We start from the raw sequence: 15,660 nt of genomic DNA, 5'->3' as shown, positions 1-15,660 counted from the left end.
AACGTTAGCTATGTGCTACGGCAAGGGTCACATTTAGCGGTTACAAGGTCAAATGTTATCAGCCAGAGTAAAACTGAAAACAACAATCTTACAAAAATAGTTTATTTTCATTCAAGTGTTTTCCAGTCTGACAAAATCCCCGCGAGGTACAAACACCTCACAGTGTAATCTTTATTGCTCATACAAAAACACACATTTTCCCCAAAACAAATTCACCCATTCAAAGAAATAAATAAAATAATAATAATAAAATAATATTTATATTCTCAGTGGAAAATTGGTCCAATACAATCCAACTCTTTTCCAACCCCTCGATTCAACAATTGTTCAGTGTATCCCGTTGCTTTTACTTTTCCACTGCGAACTGAGGACTGAGCATGGAAACCTGAGACATTCTCAGCGGGTCTTCGGAGTCCAGGTTGAAATAGGTGAGCCTGAGCGGGTCCGGCTGGGACGTGGCCTCCATCTGCAGGCTGCTTTTGAGTGGCAGGAATCGGGTGAAGGGCACGGCGTGCTGATCCGGGGAACGCCTGGAAGCCAGCGACAAGGGAAATCCGTGTCTTACGGACAGGAAACGGGTGTAGCCGTCCGCCAGCAGTAACTCTCGGAAGGTGCAGTCGTCCCCTGAGAAGTGCGTCTGCGGGAGAGACAAGGCATCGGGTCACAATGAGGCGCTCGGATTCCTGTTGACTGTTGCATCCATCAACCCAGATGTTTCTTTGCTTCTCTATTTTCTGTGCTCAGTCCCCCTATTTATGTTTCTGGTGGGCGAGTGTCCGTTGTAAATTACTCACGTAAATGTTCATCTATTTGTTAAGGTTGTTTTCCTGTTCTTGTGTTGAAATCCTCTTCTTGACGTGCTTTATTTTGGTACAAAAACCCACCCTCGTAACGATTTTATTTTGTCAAGTTTCCTGTAATTTAGGAAGTGCCGACCACACAAGGTCGCTTAACCAGGAAATGCTGCGCACTTGCCGCCTCCCCCCAAAATTGGCGGTTTCTCGTAGTGTTGACATGTGGCCCTACGTCGTTGTTGTTCGAGGCAACACATTAATTACCGGCTGGAATGGGACAAAGGTATTTGTTTGTTTCTTTAGTTTTTCCCCCTTTATGATATCATTGAGCTATCGAAAAATGTTTTGTGTATTTTACTGTTTCGCTAACGATAATCGCTCGTTAGTTATTCTATGGCGTTGCTAGCTTTCGGTACAAGCTAGCATTTTGCCTTTCCCGTTGTGTTAAGTGACATTTTACACACGGTCTTTTATGTTCCTTAATGTTTTTTAAATGTAGTTAATGGGGAAAGAGGACAATAATTTACACAGCCGGACATAAAATAAACATAAAATACAATAAACGATGGGGCGATGGGGAAGTACAAGTGAACAGATTTCACATCCTAAATTTAGAGCTGAATAACTATTTTGGACCCCCGTTGACTTGATTCACTTTTGCAAAGGGCCCCATATATATTTTTTGTCCAGCCAGACTCCCATCACGACCCCCCTCTGCTTACCTGGCCCCTCAGGGAACCCCCACTGTCGATGCACAGGAACAAAGAGGACATCCGACCTTTAATGGCGATGTGGCCCGCTTGCACCGACTGTAACTGCAGAAGACCTGGAAATATTCAACCACAGTATGAACATCTACACATCCATTCATCTAATTTATGCCACAATTTCACCATTTTTATTTGCTTGCTAACACTCTCATTTGTATTTTGAAGTTGAGTCCTTTTGTCCAAATAAATCCGCCATGTGTTTTTGTATGTTTTTTATACAGCGGAGCACCCAACAAGTTTGAACGGAATGTGCATGGAAGGAAGCCGTCTTAACTCGCAGAACATGCCGCGTTCACCGAGGAAGACTGGAGTGTAGATTCATACCCTGAACAGCTGAACTGTGGGGCAGAAGTGCCAGCCACTACTCAACTTGCTTGCCTAGAGAGATTCTCAAAAAAACAACAACACTCACTAAAAGGGGTCTGCACATCGCTTCCGGACACGCTTCCATCCTGGGTGATCTGCAGGTACATCCCTCGCCTGTGATTTTCTGTTAAAGACAAATAGTCAATAGAACATTTTGTGTTGTGCCTTAAATTAGAGTCAGGCATCACATTTGAACCACCGGACCTGTGTAAAGATGGCCCTCCTTGACTTGACTGTGAAAGGCGAAAAGTGGATTGGAGTCGGCAAGGTAGAAAGAAAGAGAAGCAGGAAGCAGGACTACCAGGAGAAAAAAGCATCCCAAAGTCTCATTTCCTAACCAAAACATTTGGAGACAAAAACAACCACCACAAAAAAAATGCTCCAGGTATTTTAGGTGGGTGCCTGACCAATACAACGATGACAATAAATACAAAAATAACAAATAAATAACTTAGAGAACAAGAGTAGAAAAATTACATTAGAAATATTGAGGCTCCTGTAAAGCAAGTAGTGTTGTGTTAATTCGAAAGAAGTTGGCGCTGTTTATAAAGGAGTCGGAGGAAGGAGGGTCGTCTTCATGACTCAGACATTTAAAGTGTCAGTGGAACTTTTCCGACTATATATGGCCCTCTTCCTTTTTTCCCTTTCTCTTTAATGCGTCCACAAAAGTAGAATTGCCAAGAACGTCCTTGGGTTTTTCTTCTTTCCTCCCACATTTTGGGAAGTTGGACGAAATAAAACTATGGAATGTTTGCTATTTGGACAATTTCTGACATCCTTTCAAAAGAATGCAACCTATGACGTTTGGCTTTGATGAATTAAATTGAATCTTGTGCAACACTTCCCTCCTAGCATTTGACTAGTACACCGTTGTCGGTCTATTATTCAAATGAATCAGGTCTAAGCGTCGTCTCTGCGTTGTTTCCTCCTGTATCCGCCCCTCCCCAAAAAAGTTTTTGCGTGGACAACACATCCCATGACGTCATCCTCTGCATCGATTACCAGACGTCCAATGGCGTTTTTTTTTTACACTCTGTGAGCGTTTATCTTAGTTTGATGGCTGTTTGTTTTAGACAGGAAGAGTGGGCGAAAAGATTCCTGAGCACGAGAGCAAACAGTGTTTACGTGAGCGCAGCTGTGCAATGATTTGCGGGTCTGCCGGTAAGTGGACTTTCTTGTAAAACGTCACCTCCATTCACACGCCAAAGAGCATAAAAGACGGGATTTGAAAAGCATTCCAAAGGACTCATCGTTGCCTCGTCATTCAAACAAACTTTTTCTCGGGTGTCAAATTGGTCCAGTGTGGTGTAACCCAAATTAATTTAATTTGGGTTACAATCAACGTAGTGTTGATTTGCGGTGATTATCATTGCACTATAGATCAGGTGGCAATTGCGGTGAAATAAAACAAGTCCCGCTGTTGTCGCATTAGCTCCCTCTTATGGTATTTTTCAGAATCGCTGGCTAAATCCGCTCCAAACTTTTGATTGGAGTTGTCTTTTATATCAACAGCCACGTAAAACACAAAATTATAATCATCCGGTCCACTATTCCAATAAATTATCTGTATTTGTTGAAGCCACACTTGGTGTACAGAGTTTGCACCTTTTGCCACGGACAGCATTTTTCTAGCCGTTAATTCTGAAGCCATGCATTAAAAAATATTCTTCCCTCCATTTTTTTAATCGAGTTCTTCACATTTTTAAGCTCCTGAATGGGAGTTGTTGATTAATTGCTAATCTAGAGTCTGCTTCCGAGAAGGAAGAATGACTAGTAGATGACGTTAGCTCATCATTAAAACGTTACGTCCCAAAGACGACAGGGCGTCCGGTGTTGTTTCAGAGATTACCAAAGAGTTTGGGAGACAGTTTTAAGACCCAATCCGCCCCCCCAGAACTATACAGTCAGTTTGCGCCCGATAAAAGTATCCAAATATTGTCCGTTTACATCCCTATGATAGGTGAATAGCGTCTCCAGCTGGCTCCATGCCCACTTGCGTTTGCTGCGTTCCGTTGGGCACTTCTTGCCATCAACTCAATTTCAGAAGCTGCCTGTTTTTCCTTTGTTTTAATTACAGCTTTTACAATCATGATTTGTTCTCATGTAATATTCAATTACCATTACTATTCTCCAGTAAAACCCATAAGACAATTTGTTTTGTTCCAAAATGCACACGTACAAGTAGAATATCTTGAGCGCCCATCCTTTTAAAACTTGAGACGTTTTGAAACTCAAATAAAGTTGCCATCCATCTGAAAAGTATGAAATGAACATATCGGTTTATACGCGTACGTACTGTACATACATACAATAGCAATTATCCTTTAAAAAAATTCACACATTTTACAAAGTTCTTACATCCAAGCCTCCACATCGTTAGATGACAAACTCTAAAATGGTTGATTTTCGGCATGCATACAAACACAAATACGTCACTTCTTATTTTCCGCTGGACGTGGGCAATAGAGCATTTTGCTCATGATTTCCTTCTGTCCTGTTCACATTAGGGCCTCTTGCCGATATTTTATGGCTTTGGACCATACGCGTTACCACCAAACAAAATCAATTTAAACGCACGACACTGTCAACTTCGAAAGAGTTGCTTATCGTTTATCAAATGGTTTTGCAATTTGCTCCAAAGAATACGAGTGGATAAACGATGAGTTCCATGTGTCAATATTGCCATGGCACACTTTCAACAGAATCAAACATCAGCATCATGCCACAACAATGGATTGAGAGACAAAGACGTCCGTCCGTTCACGAGAATGATCTTTAGAGGTCGCTCGCTCAAGCGTCCTGGAGATGTCCGGCGACTGATGTCGCCCGCCGCTTGTTTGTGTCTCTTTCCTCAGGTCGGGATGGCGGCGGAGGTCTGCCGAGCGATGGCCACAGCGCAAGCTTGCCGATGGGAAAAATACCCTCACCTGATGTGCTTTTGTCTCAGCAGGAATATGTCCTCACCGAGGCCGACTCCCCTCTTTGACCTGAAGGTGAGATCACACGCCTTACTTTAATAAGTCAACGAAAAGATTAGGCCTCCCTCTTCACCGTGCGTTCACCTAAACCGTCGGTAATCCTCACCTTCGCTCTGGACTTTCCTCAAAGTGACGGAAGGGGTGGAGATGGCAGAGGCGCGGAAGTTGGCCGGGAGCGTTTCCGAAGAGTCGGAGGTCACGCCTCGGAGGTCTTTCTCCCGGAACATCTTTCTCCACGACGGCGAGCGTGTGAAGGATTTGGTGGCGTCCTACGAAGACACGTTGGGGTGATATGGCAAACGCCGCAAGCGGAAAATAGGGAGTGAAAATCAACACCCGATCCGACGTGACGCAAGGGGCAGTACCTCCTCTGGCCTCCTCTCCGTCCCCATGGAGATGAGAGCGTTGTACTCCTTTTCCAAGAGCTGCCTTGCCTGCCAAACAAAGCCTTGAGATGGCGCTTGAAGGAGAACTTCCCCCGGTCGCCCCCTTCTCAAGATCCTACCTGCGTGTTCTGATTGGGTATCTGGAGGAGAAGCGCCAGATCGGTGTAGTCGAAAGTGTCGTCGAGAGCCAGCAGGGCGCCGTGAACTCCGCTTTCCAACAGGTTGTCCGCATACTCTTTGAGGCCGACGGACTGCGCCCAGCACATCACGCGCTCGTTGGACCACACCATCACGTCTGAGGAGGGGAACTGGTTCAGATGGACACGCATAGGGGTCGGGGGGGCATGCGTGCCGCCGTCACCTTGGTGCCGGTGCTGACTCTCCTCCCTCCTCCTCTCCAGCTCCTTGCGGTCGTAGTTCAAGCGCTTCAGGCACATGATGCCGTAATGGAGGCTCACCCTGGGCACATTCGGAACGCGGCGGTGAAGAACAAACGGGCTGACCAGACCCTGAAGACTGGCCAAAGAATTCACCTGTGGAAGCTGTCCACCATTTTGAGTTGGCCCCTCAACTCCTTCTTGGTGAGGTGATCGAGCATGCGGGCGTCCACCAGGGACTCCATGAAGTAGGAGCGATACTGGGGCAAGCCTAAACTGGGCAGCCACTCGTTTCCGACCCATTCGTGGTTCATATCACCGTAAGCCAGGATCTGGAGATTGCAAACGGCAATGAAGACGACGGCGTCGTCGGGACTCCTCTCCTGACATGGCGTCAACGTTGTGGTCTTGAACTCACCTGATCCCAGCTGAACTCTTTCTGCTCCTTGGAGGTTCCATACGGGGAAGAAGGAAAAGAGAAGAGAGACGGAAAGGTGCACAGAGGAAAAGTGCACGTTAGGGTGAAGACCGTTTGAGGAGAGGGAAGGCGCAAGAAGGAAGCGTTTTCGTGAGTGAGAATTAGTCGGAACAAAACACGACATCGGCAAAGATTTGGGGGGAAGGGGAAGATGGAGCCAAACGCACCTAATGGAAGACAAAGAAGAAGAAGGAGGGGGGGAGGTGAAGGAGGACAAAACCAACCCCCCCCAAAATAAATATCCATCAATAACCCCTCCAACAGATCCGATTCATCCAATTGGAGGAGGGAGTCGTCGTGCACCCCCAGACCGGAGCCCCCCCCTATTGGTTCAATGGCAAGCGGAACTCGACTTCAACGTCTTACTGGCTTAGTGGCGGCGGCCAGCGACTCCATCTCGGCGTGTGTCATCCAGATGTTGCTGGTGGACTGCAACGAATCGGGAATGAGCGCCCTCGCCATCACGACGCCGTCTTCACGTTTGAGGCGCAAGTCTTACGGAGCGCGTGCTTGCCGGCGCCGACGGGCTGGTGAGGGAAACCATTTCCTGGATGGCCAGGCGCAGTTTGAGCCGATGCAACGGGTTGCTGATGCCAATCTCCCGCTGGATCTCCGTGTCTGATAGGTTGGCCATGATGGCGCCGCTCTTGACGTTGGAGCGGCACGCTGCGACGTACCACGCCGGCATTCCCACCCACAACTGCGGAAACCATGCGAACCTTGGCTTATGGACTGAAAAAACAACAACGTTCCTGAAGAAACGTACCTCAAGCCACGTGACAACCGTCGGCCCGTCCCACGAGGCGAAAGGCAAACCCTGACGGCAGGCCTCCTCAAGCAGGTCGTGCCTGCAAACGTTTAAAGTGGAACTTGAACATGGAAGTTGTGTGGCGCTTTTAGAAGATAACGCCATCTGGCTGGGGTCGGGGGTGAAATCGTACTTCTTTTTGCTCCGCCGGTCTTTTTCGACCGTCCCCGTCCCGAGTTTGGCCAGCGCCAACGGGTCCGCTGGGCCCAAATCGTCCGATGGTGTCGAGGCTGGATGGATTCCAGATGAAAGGTTGAGTTGTCAAGACCACAGCAAGAGAACCGCATTCCACCGAGACACCTACCTAAAGAGACGGACTCGCGTCCGGGCGCCCCCATCCTTGCCTTTTCTTTTTTCCCAAAGAGACGGCCGATGGAGGACTTGATGCTTTTCTTTTTGCTGGCTTTGTGGAGGGAATCCTGACTGGCGGCGATACCCCCGTCGGCCGACAGGCTGAGGGTCCCAGAAAGACGCGGCTGAGCCCTTCTGCATCCCAGGATACCAACGCGTCAAGGAAGTCGACGTTTGCTTACCTGCGAAATTCCCGGTGGTCGTCCAGGCCCGCTCCCGGGTGGGTGTGCGTCATTCGCTCCAGTCGCAAGGCTCGGGGGACGGCGGGAGGATGAGAATCCATCAAGGCCAGCGCTCGGCATTCTTCATTCTGCGCGGGGTGGTTGGGAAGAGTTGGTTCCGTTTGGCGACGACGCAGCCGGCTGTTTATTTGTACCTGTCGCTCGTTCTCCCTGGCGGGGGAATGCGGCAGGCGTGGGGTGGAGCGACCGGAGCTCGGCGGCGAGGGAGACGCCAGCGTGGAGGATGTGATGGAGGGCGTCATGTATCCCCGAGCGACAAGCGAAGGCGGCGCGTCCAGGGCCACGCTGCTCACCCGACTCTCGATCTCCTCCGCCCTCAACTCGGTGTTCTCCTTCTCCTCCTGGATGAGCCTGGGAGGACCCCCGCAACAGGCGATAAGAACGCCGTCTCCGCAGTGGGAAGCCCCCGATCCCAAGCCGCCTACTTGATCTCCTTGTTGATGGCCTCCAGTTGCTCCTGGAGCATAATGGCCAAGGTCTGGACGTCCGTCTGCCCGCCGCTCGGAGATAGCAGCTCAGAGCCAAAGAGGGTCTCCCTGTCGTCGTCTTCGTCGTCAGAGCCCGCGCCAGCGTCCCATTCGCCATACTGCAGGGAGAAAAGTGGCGAAGGATCAGAAAGTGAGGAACACCAAGAACCCCGGCGTGGAGACGTCATCATCCCGACGTCAGACTACCACCTTGCTACAGTCGTCCCTCGCCTGACTCCAGCGGCCACGGTGAGCCCGCCGGACCACCGTCGCGCCGCTGTAGCCGGCCGGTAGGGAGCCGCCGCCCTGGGGGTAGCGCAGCTCCGAGGCGCTCCTGGGAAGAGATCTTCGGAATAAGGTGGATGGGAGTGAGCTGACGCTGCCCGCCCTGCAGCAAGGCCCAAAATTCATTTAGTCATCGTCCTCGCTTGGAAGGCTGACTGTGCTCTAAATCAACTCCCCCACATCCCCCCTCTTTCTCCGTGATGACGTACCTGGAATAAGACGAGCCAGGCCGGCCCCTCAGCTGGTCCAGTTCCAGTTGGTTCCGTTCCAGCTCAGCCAGGAGTTGCTCCTGGAACACGTACAGAGAAAGTCGGCGACGTCTCCTTGTGGATTCTTGCTTTTCAAGCACGTCGAGCGTCCGCAAAACAGCGTCAACGGCTGAATACCTTATTGGCCAGAAGGTCATCCTGGATTTTCTTCATATTGGACAGTTCTTCTGAGAGAGCGTTCTAGAAAGGAAGTTGGCAAAATCCATCCTGGCTGCGTCCTTGTTCGTGTCAACGAATCGTCTGCGGCGTTGTTCCGCTTACCTTTTCTTCTAGCGCTGCCATCCTCTCTTTGAGATGCAGCTGCAGTCTCTCGTTGGACTCGGAGAGAAGTTTGTCGACGGTGTCCGACAGCCGTTTGTTGTGTTCGTCGTTCATTTTTTCCCTCTGCCTTGCCTGATTGGACCAAACGGAAGCCGCGCGTGACCGGGCGGGAAAACCTCTTACGGTCGCGATGTGGCGGCACGATATCTACTCTCTGCAGTTCCTGGTTCTTCTCTTCAAGGTGAGCATCCATTTGCCGTAGACGCTCCTCAAAGTTACCGTGGCGCTCCTCCGCCTAGAAGAAGGCCTTGGTCACAACATGGTCTGAGTGAAGTCCGAGAGCGGTTCCGGATTGTTACCTTGTTGAGTGCTTGAACCCTCTGCGCCAGCTGCGCCTCGATCTCGGGCAGCGTCTCGGCTCTTTGCAGGGTTTGATGCAGCTTCTGCTTGGCTTCATCCAGACGGTCCTGCAGCTGTCGGTTCTTCTCTTCGCTTTGCCTGTGGAGGGACTCCTTGCTGGCCAGCTCGTTCTCCAGCTTGTCCTTGATGTCGTGGAGAGAAGTGGCCTCTCTTTGGGCACTTAGATACCTGCGCAGCGCCACATCAAAAAATTCCAGGGTGGGGTTTAGGCCGCTTCGGTCTAATTCTTCAATAAGCGGCTACATCTGGATCTTAGCGAGACACTACGGTCAATTCGGCGCTGACAATTTTTGAAAGCAAGCGTCATTGGCGGTTACCTGCGTTCCAGTGTGGTAATCCTTTCTTCCATGTCCTCCCTTTGGCAAAGGGCCTGAAAGGGGAAGAGAAATATGCAGCTGACATGTTAGATTGGGGGGGTGGTAGGTGGGTGTCGGCATGCTGTCTTTCTTTGGCGTACTCTCATTGAAGCCTATTGGAGATACGTTAGCTCTACAGGATAATATTTTTAGCTGTGAGTAAAATGCACACTTAAGTGTCCTTGCCAAGAATAACGTGACCTTGAAAAACGGCCTCGCGTCTGCCCATCCTGCTACGCTAATCGCTGGAGTAAAAGGAGCTCAGCAGACCTCTTTGACTTCCCGTTGGAGCTTGTGATTGGCCTCCTCTGACTTGGTCACCTCCCTCCTGGCACCCGCAAGCTGCTCCTCTATTTCCCCAACCTGACGGGGGAGAACCGAGGTCAGTCAGCCATTCGTGACAAACAACAAGACGCTCGCCCCCGATGAGAGTCAAAGTGGAGCGTCTCCAACCTTGAAGGGGAAACGGATGAAATCCCGTAATGGCCAGCACGAGAAGTGGCCCCCAATGGGATCCACTCACCTGCCGGCACATGAGGGCCAGCCTCTCTCTTAGCTGGCTTAGTTCGGCTTTCTGGCGCTCGATTTCCACCTCCCGCTGCCTCTCCAGCTCGCCGTCCTCCGAGCCCGTCGCCGGTCCGTTGGGCAGTCGCTGAGGCGGCCAAAATGACAAGCCAAAAATGAGAGCCGGGTCGGGAACCGCCGACGACTACAAGTCACAATACTGTGCAGCCACTTTTCTACGTGACTTGAACTCACTAACGTGTACAAAGACAAAAGAGAAAAACCGGAAGCAACGTCCATAAAACCCTCCCTTACATCTTTCCCGCTGTCCAACCCTTGCTGACGCCTTTTGATTTGGTCTCTTAAAGAGATTACCTAGAAAGGAGGACACAAAGCAGGCCAGCGGAGAATAGTCATCAATGTCAGACGGTCACAAGGAGCCAAGACGTCGGCCGAGGAGCCAAATCCAAGGTGACTTTACCTCTTGCGAAGACGCCGCCAGTTGATCCTCCAACACGGACACCCTCTCCAGGGCCACCCGGAGACGCTCTCGAACCTGCAGGAGACGACAGGCATCTTAGGTCTAATGGGCATCATTTTCACAGCCCCGATTTGTTCAGCGGAATGGTGGGTGCTGTTGGACAGTCTGCGGCTGGATGAATATTGCTTGAGGAGCCACCCGTGGGAAGATAGGAGCGCCGATGTGGAACTTTCACATTTTCTTTTTGCCCATGTTTGCATCTCCTTTTCCGGTCGGTGTTGTCGATCTAAAAGTCGCTGAGTTGACGCACCTTCTCATCCAGAGCCTTGTGGTGCTCAAAGAGAGACTTGAGGGCTTTGAGCACTTCCACTTCGCTGGAGACCCCCGCTGGCGACTGGGCTTGCCTCTTGACCACCGTCATCCTCAAACTGCGCTCGTGACGGGACACTAAGCATTCCAGGTGCTCCAGCAACAACTGTCGGGGTGACGAGAAGATGAGAGAAAAGCGACAGAATAAGGAACACAAGCCAACAAAGTCAATCACCGCCCCAACCGCGACGGGTGAGAAAGATGACGCCCCAAAAAACGGGCGGGCTCCTTTTGAGAGTGAACACAGAAGGGTATCCTCCACATCTTACTCGCGTGTTGTTTCTCTCCGCCTTGAGCTCAGCAATCTCCTCCTCCCTCTCCAGAAGCTGCTCCCGGCAAACGTTGAGCTCTTTCGTCAACACGGCAAACTCCTGCGGATCACGAGAGAGATGCATTCAGGGGCCCCGAGTACAAACAAACAATCTCAACGGTGCGTCCTTTTGGGGCTCGCGTGTGTGCGTTTGTTTGTTTGTTTTTATTTTGGGGGGGTGAAAACGAGGCTAGCCGATGCTAAAAATATAAATTTTACGCAGTTTATGGTGCACGTATGTGCTGGCAAGGGAGTCGATTCATGATTCAATTTACAAGCCTCACTGCGAGACGATGCCTAAAGCGAAAAGAAATGCGTGATGTGTGATATGTGGCGTTTTTATGCTTGCAAAAATGTCCAGACGCGATGGCTCAATGAGAGAAGAGGAAAGAGCCAAAGAGAGTTGGCTACAGATGGCGACACAGTGGGTCTTCGGGAGCAGTGGGATTCTTTTTGGATTGAAACGCGCTTTGATTCTCAGTTGGCGTTAGGGAGTTCTTTTTTTGTTTTTTAATCCATTTCAAGTTGAAAGGTTGAAAAATATGAATATTAAGTTGTACCGATCAAGCCAAACGGGTTATTTTGATCTCTCTAGGAACACAAACGTGCTACTGAAAGTAGGGCAGAATCGCCATCGGCAAATGCCCCCCCCCCCCCCCCCCCTTCACGATTTCGATTTAACATGACATTCATTTTTAAACCATGTGTTTTTTCTAACCCAAAGCAATAAATGAACAAATGGGGACAAGCTTTCTATCCGAGTTACTTAGTTATCTCTTAGCTGTCTATTAGCTAGCTAGTTTTCTATCTGAGTTACTTCCGGGTTGAGTGAAGGCCTCGCTAGCTATCTATTAGCTTTCTATCCGAGTTACTTAGCTACCGAATTGCTAGCTAAGTTTCTACCTGAATTACTTTTGGGTTGAGTGCAGGCCGAGCTTGCTATCTGTGAGCTATCTATCAGCTAGATTTTTATCTATTTGAGTTACTTCCGGGTTGAGTGAACGCTGGCGCGTGTTGCTGCCGCTGCTCATCCTCAGAAAAACTGATCCTGTGACTGTAAAGTGACCTTGACAGTTTTGAAAGGTGCTTATGAATAAAATGTATTATTATTATTTACTAAACTGTTTGGGGTCGAAAATAAAGAGCAAGAAACTTGTGAAAAGGTGCTTGTTTCATCCACGCTTGTAATGCTTTACATTTGCCCCCCCCCCCCCCCTGCAGCACGGTTGTCCCCTTTTACAACGCGCGGGCGGTCTCGCGGCACACCTGCGGCAAGGCGATGGAGAGCTGCCTCTGAAGAGAGTCCTTCTCGTGGCTGAGCTCCCGCAGGCGCAACTGCGCGGTGGACAGGCTCTCCTGCGTCTCCCTCAGATTGTCCAGCAGGCGTTCCCTCTCCGTCAGCATGTTGACCATCAGCGACTCCAAGTTGCCCGTGCTGCCTCCTTCGTCGCCGCCTCCCCTCCCGCCCAAGGATCCCGCGGCCGGGGCGGGAGAGGGAGACCCCCCGCCGCCGCCGCTTCTGCCGTCCTCGGAAATGGTGGGCATCACCTCGCACATCATGGTGAGACCGGCCACGCTCTTGGCCTTTTACCAGATGACCATGAGAAGATGATGACGGAAATGTAAAAGTTTACATTTCTGCCCAAACAGCATCCCTTTGGTGAGCATTGTTTTCCCGTTTTGATTGCTTCAGATGCGCCGGCTCGGCCGCTTCCTACTCTGAGGCCATCCTGCGCCCGGGACCAACGTCTGTGGAGGAACGGCGCCGCGCCTCGGCTGTGTCGGCACGGCAACGCTTGGCACAGCGCGCTGCAAAAGAAACATTTTCACTCGGTCATCCAACTCTGCGATATTCATTTCCGGCAGGCTGCGAAAAAAAAAACAGGCAAGTGTCGAAAACCTTGCGCTTTCTGTACTTTTTTTAGGGTAGCGGGCAAAGCAATGCATTTCAAGTTGTAGTTGTTCAACACGCTAGCTGGCGTCACCCGCAGTGAAAATGATGACGTAGCACGTCGAGTGGGGATAAGTAAACCGCGGGGTGCTGCTGCTGCTGGCGGTGGGGGGTTGCCAATCTCTCACCGACACCCGCAACCCCAAAATCCCCCCCCCCCCCCACACACACACACACACACTCCTTCCACCCAAGAGTAAAGAAACGCAGCATGGGAATCAATAAGCGAGCGTCGGCAGCTGTTTTGCAGAGATGAAAACACCCGGAATGGAAGCCAGCTTCCTTTTTTTTTTTAATCCACATTTGCACTCGTGGGATGCCGACGACGCCGATCTCCATTCCTGACTCCATAGATGGAGGGAGCAACTCGCCATCACATTCTTCCAGTGAGGCTTTCAGCGCACGGGCGGGAGGGGTGTGTGTGTGTGTGTGTGTGTGTCTCAGGGCTTTAAAGCAGAAAACATTGCGATTAAAAAAAAAAAATCCTGCGGAGCGCACGTCACGAGTTGGATGGAAAATAATGCCCCCCCGCCCCATAGTCCCTCTCATGCATTCAATTGAATTTGACTCAACACCCCCCCACCCATTTCCTCTCTTCAGGACCACCGAGTCTCGGAACGCCGCGAGCGCTGGCAAAGGCGCCGGGTGCAATCGCTGGAGAGGAGGCGCTTTATCGTCAACGTCGCCAAAGGCTGCAGCCGTCGCGCGGTGAAGGAAAGCGCGCGCGCAACGCAGCGCACCTGTCAATGGCTGCACAGCCAAGCACGCACGCAATTGTCTTCCAGCCTCTCCATTTTTTTGAATAGCGTGCATGCATCCTTTGTTTTGTCTCCCGCTGCAAAGTGTCGTCCTTACCATGGCCGTTGCGGTGATGTTTTCTGTTAAAGGGTCCTCTGTGCGGGTCGGCGCCCCTCATCCGGATCTGAGAAAAGCCCCCCGCTCTTCCTTGTGTGTGGAAGGGAAAGAACTAACCCCCCCGCCCACCCTCCCTCTCCACCTCCACACACACACAAACGGCGGGGAGGGAGAGTGACGTTACGCCACCTAAGCACAGCCCCAACCCCTCCCCCCCATCCCCTCTCCCGGTGGAATTGGAAGGTAATAGTTGTTAAAGAAACATTCACTCAGCGTTCTCCGCATCTGTGATGTAACGCGCGTGCACGCCGCTGCTGAAGCCGCGCCAAGCGAGTGACAGACATTTTATTTGCAAGATAGGCGAGAATGCGTTCCAGTGAGGTGCCTTCAGGGGGCAAAATGGGAATAACATGAATCATGTCTTTGCATCATTATTAAAAAAAAAAGGATGCATTCAATCGAACAAGAACCTGATCCAATTTATTTTGGGGACGGGGGGTGACGTGTGCGGCTCGGGGGAAACCGAAGCGCTGTCGTCTTTAAGAGAGCAAGCCTGGAAAAGGATGATGTCATGTGCTCACAGACAATGATGTCATCTCATAAGAGCGGGCAAGGATTTAAAGGGACAAAAGGTCTTTGGGCTTTTTTCTTCTCAGCGGCGCACCGTCTCAATCTTTTTGGCACGAGGGGACAAAAAAAGAAGGCGAACGATGATGCAGAAATGAGAATATTGAAGAAATGAACCACAAGTGTTGTGTTGAACCACCAGGCTCGCTTGCGTTTCAAAACTGCTCTTTTAATGACATTGACCAACGTATTTAAGCTGCGACAAATAGAACGATTGTTTTCTTTTCCCGCCATGCTGACAAATGACTGCACATCGGCAAGACAACCACGAGGTTTGGCAAGGTGAACACTTTAAACTTTCTTTTTGCTCTTGCCATTGCTCACTTTTGTCACTTTTAACATGAATTCTTGTTTTCGAGTTGTTCAAATCTTCCGCAATCAGTATTAAAAGGCACAATGTTCAATTGAACTAACTATAGTAATGCGTTTTTAGCTTAAAAAAAACATTATTATGTATAGTACATTCCCCCTCCCCCCCACACAAAAATAGCAATTCGTGCCGTCTGCCGGACAAATATTAAAATTACATCTAGTTCAATGGGAAATAAGCGCCGTCCAGCGGACTAATAAATTAAATCTAGAAATGGGGAATTAGTGCCGTCTGGCGGACTAATGAAGAAATTACATGCAGAAACGGGGAATTAGCGCCGTCTGGCGGACAAATAACAAAACTACATGTACATCTAGTTAAATGGGGAATTAGCGCCGTCTAGCGGACAAATAACAAAAATACATGTACATCTAGTTAAATGGGGAATTAGCGCCGTCTAGCGGACAAATAACAAAACTACATGTACATCTCGTTAAATGGGGAATTAGCGCCGTCTAGCGGACAAATAACAAAACTACATGTACATCTCGTTAAATGGGGAATTAGCGCCGTCTAGCGGACAAATAACAAAACTACATGTACATCTCGTTAAATGGGGAATTAGCGCCGTCTAGCGGACAAATA

At 50.1% G+C, this 15,660-nt stretch overlaps 2 protein-coding genes and 1 long non-coding RNA gene across 4 annotated transcripts; 1 reads left to right on the top strand and 2 right to left on the bottom strand.

Moving 5' to 3' along the window:
* Positions 1–84: 84 nt before the first annotated feature.
* fgf21 (fibroblast growth factor 21) lies at positions 85–2,995 on the bottom strand. Its single transcript, XM_089015589.1, has 4 exons — positions 2,135–2,995; positions 1,977–2,054; positions 1,517–1,620; positions 85–637 (listed from the first exon to the last, which is right to left on the bottom strand). The coding sequence occupies exons 1-4, from the start codon at positions 2,274–2,276 to the stop codon at positions 347–349; spliced, it is 615 nt and encodes a 204-aa protein (XP_088871715.1). The 5' UTR covers positions 2,277–2,995; the 3' UTR covers positions 85–346.
* On the top strand, positions 649–2,260 carry LOC148887813 (uncharacterized). The gene is made up of 4 exons (XR_016117566.1): positions 649–1,077; positions 1,529–1,639; positions 1,786–2,031; positions 2,106–2,260. It is a non-coding gene; the product is annotated as an uncharacterized LOC148887813 (long non-coding RNA).
* Positions 2,996–3,980: 985 nt separating the features above from the next.
* Positions 3,981–12,970, bottom strand: LOC148887811 (liprin-alpha-3-like). 2 transcript variants are annotated; one of them, XM_089015521.1, is made up of 29 exons: positions 12,539–12,970; positions 11,232–11,333; positions 10,904–11,068; positions 10,594–10,668; positions 10,428–10,487; positions 10,132–10,260; positions 9,879–9,971; positions 9,570–9,622; positions 9,192–9,420; positions 9,044–9,127; positions 8,833–8,964; positions 8,689–8,751; positions 8,512–8,591; positions 8,228–8,405; positions 7,976–8,136; positions 7,685–7,901; positions 7,491–7,618; positions 7,262–7,410; positions 7,091–7,187; positions 6,916–6,997; positions 6,649–6,849; positions 6,516–6,578; positions 6,090–6,116; positions 5,828–6,003; positions 5,656–5,753; positions 5,414–5,589; positions 5,274–5,342; positions 5,015–5,177; positions 3,981–4,917 (listed from the first exon to the last, which is right to left on the bottom strand). In XM_089015521.1, the coding sequence occupies exons 1-29, from the start codon at positions 12,830–12,832 to the stop codon at positions 4,874–4,876; spliced, it is 3,588 nt and encodes a 1,195-aa protein (XP_088871647.1). In that variant the 5' UTR covers positions 12,833–12,970; the 3' UTR covers positions 3,981–4,873. The 2 variants fall into 2 exon arrangements, with proteins under 2 accessions (XP_088871647.1, XP_088871646.1); XM_089015520.1 differs by having other exon boundaries at positions 5,414–5,753.
* Between the last annotated feature and the right edge of the window lie 2,690 nt (positions 12,971–15,660).

Source organism: Hippocampus bargibanti, linkage group LG15 (genome assembly GCF_051943395.1).
Source record: "Hippocampus bargibanti isolate YZ-2025 linkage group LG15, ASM5194339v1, whole genome shotgun sequence".
Classification (NCBI taxonomy): domain Eukaryota; kingdom Metazoa; phylum Chordata; class Actinopteri; order Syngnathiformes; family Syngnathidae; genus Hippocampus; species Hippocampus bargibanti.
Note: the sequence above shows the minus strand (reverse complement) of the source record. Positions and strands in the feature narration are given on the sequence as shown.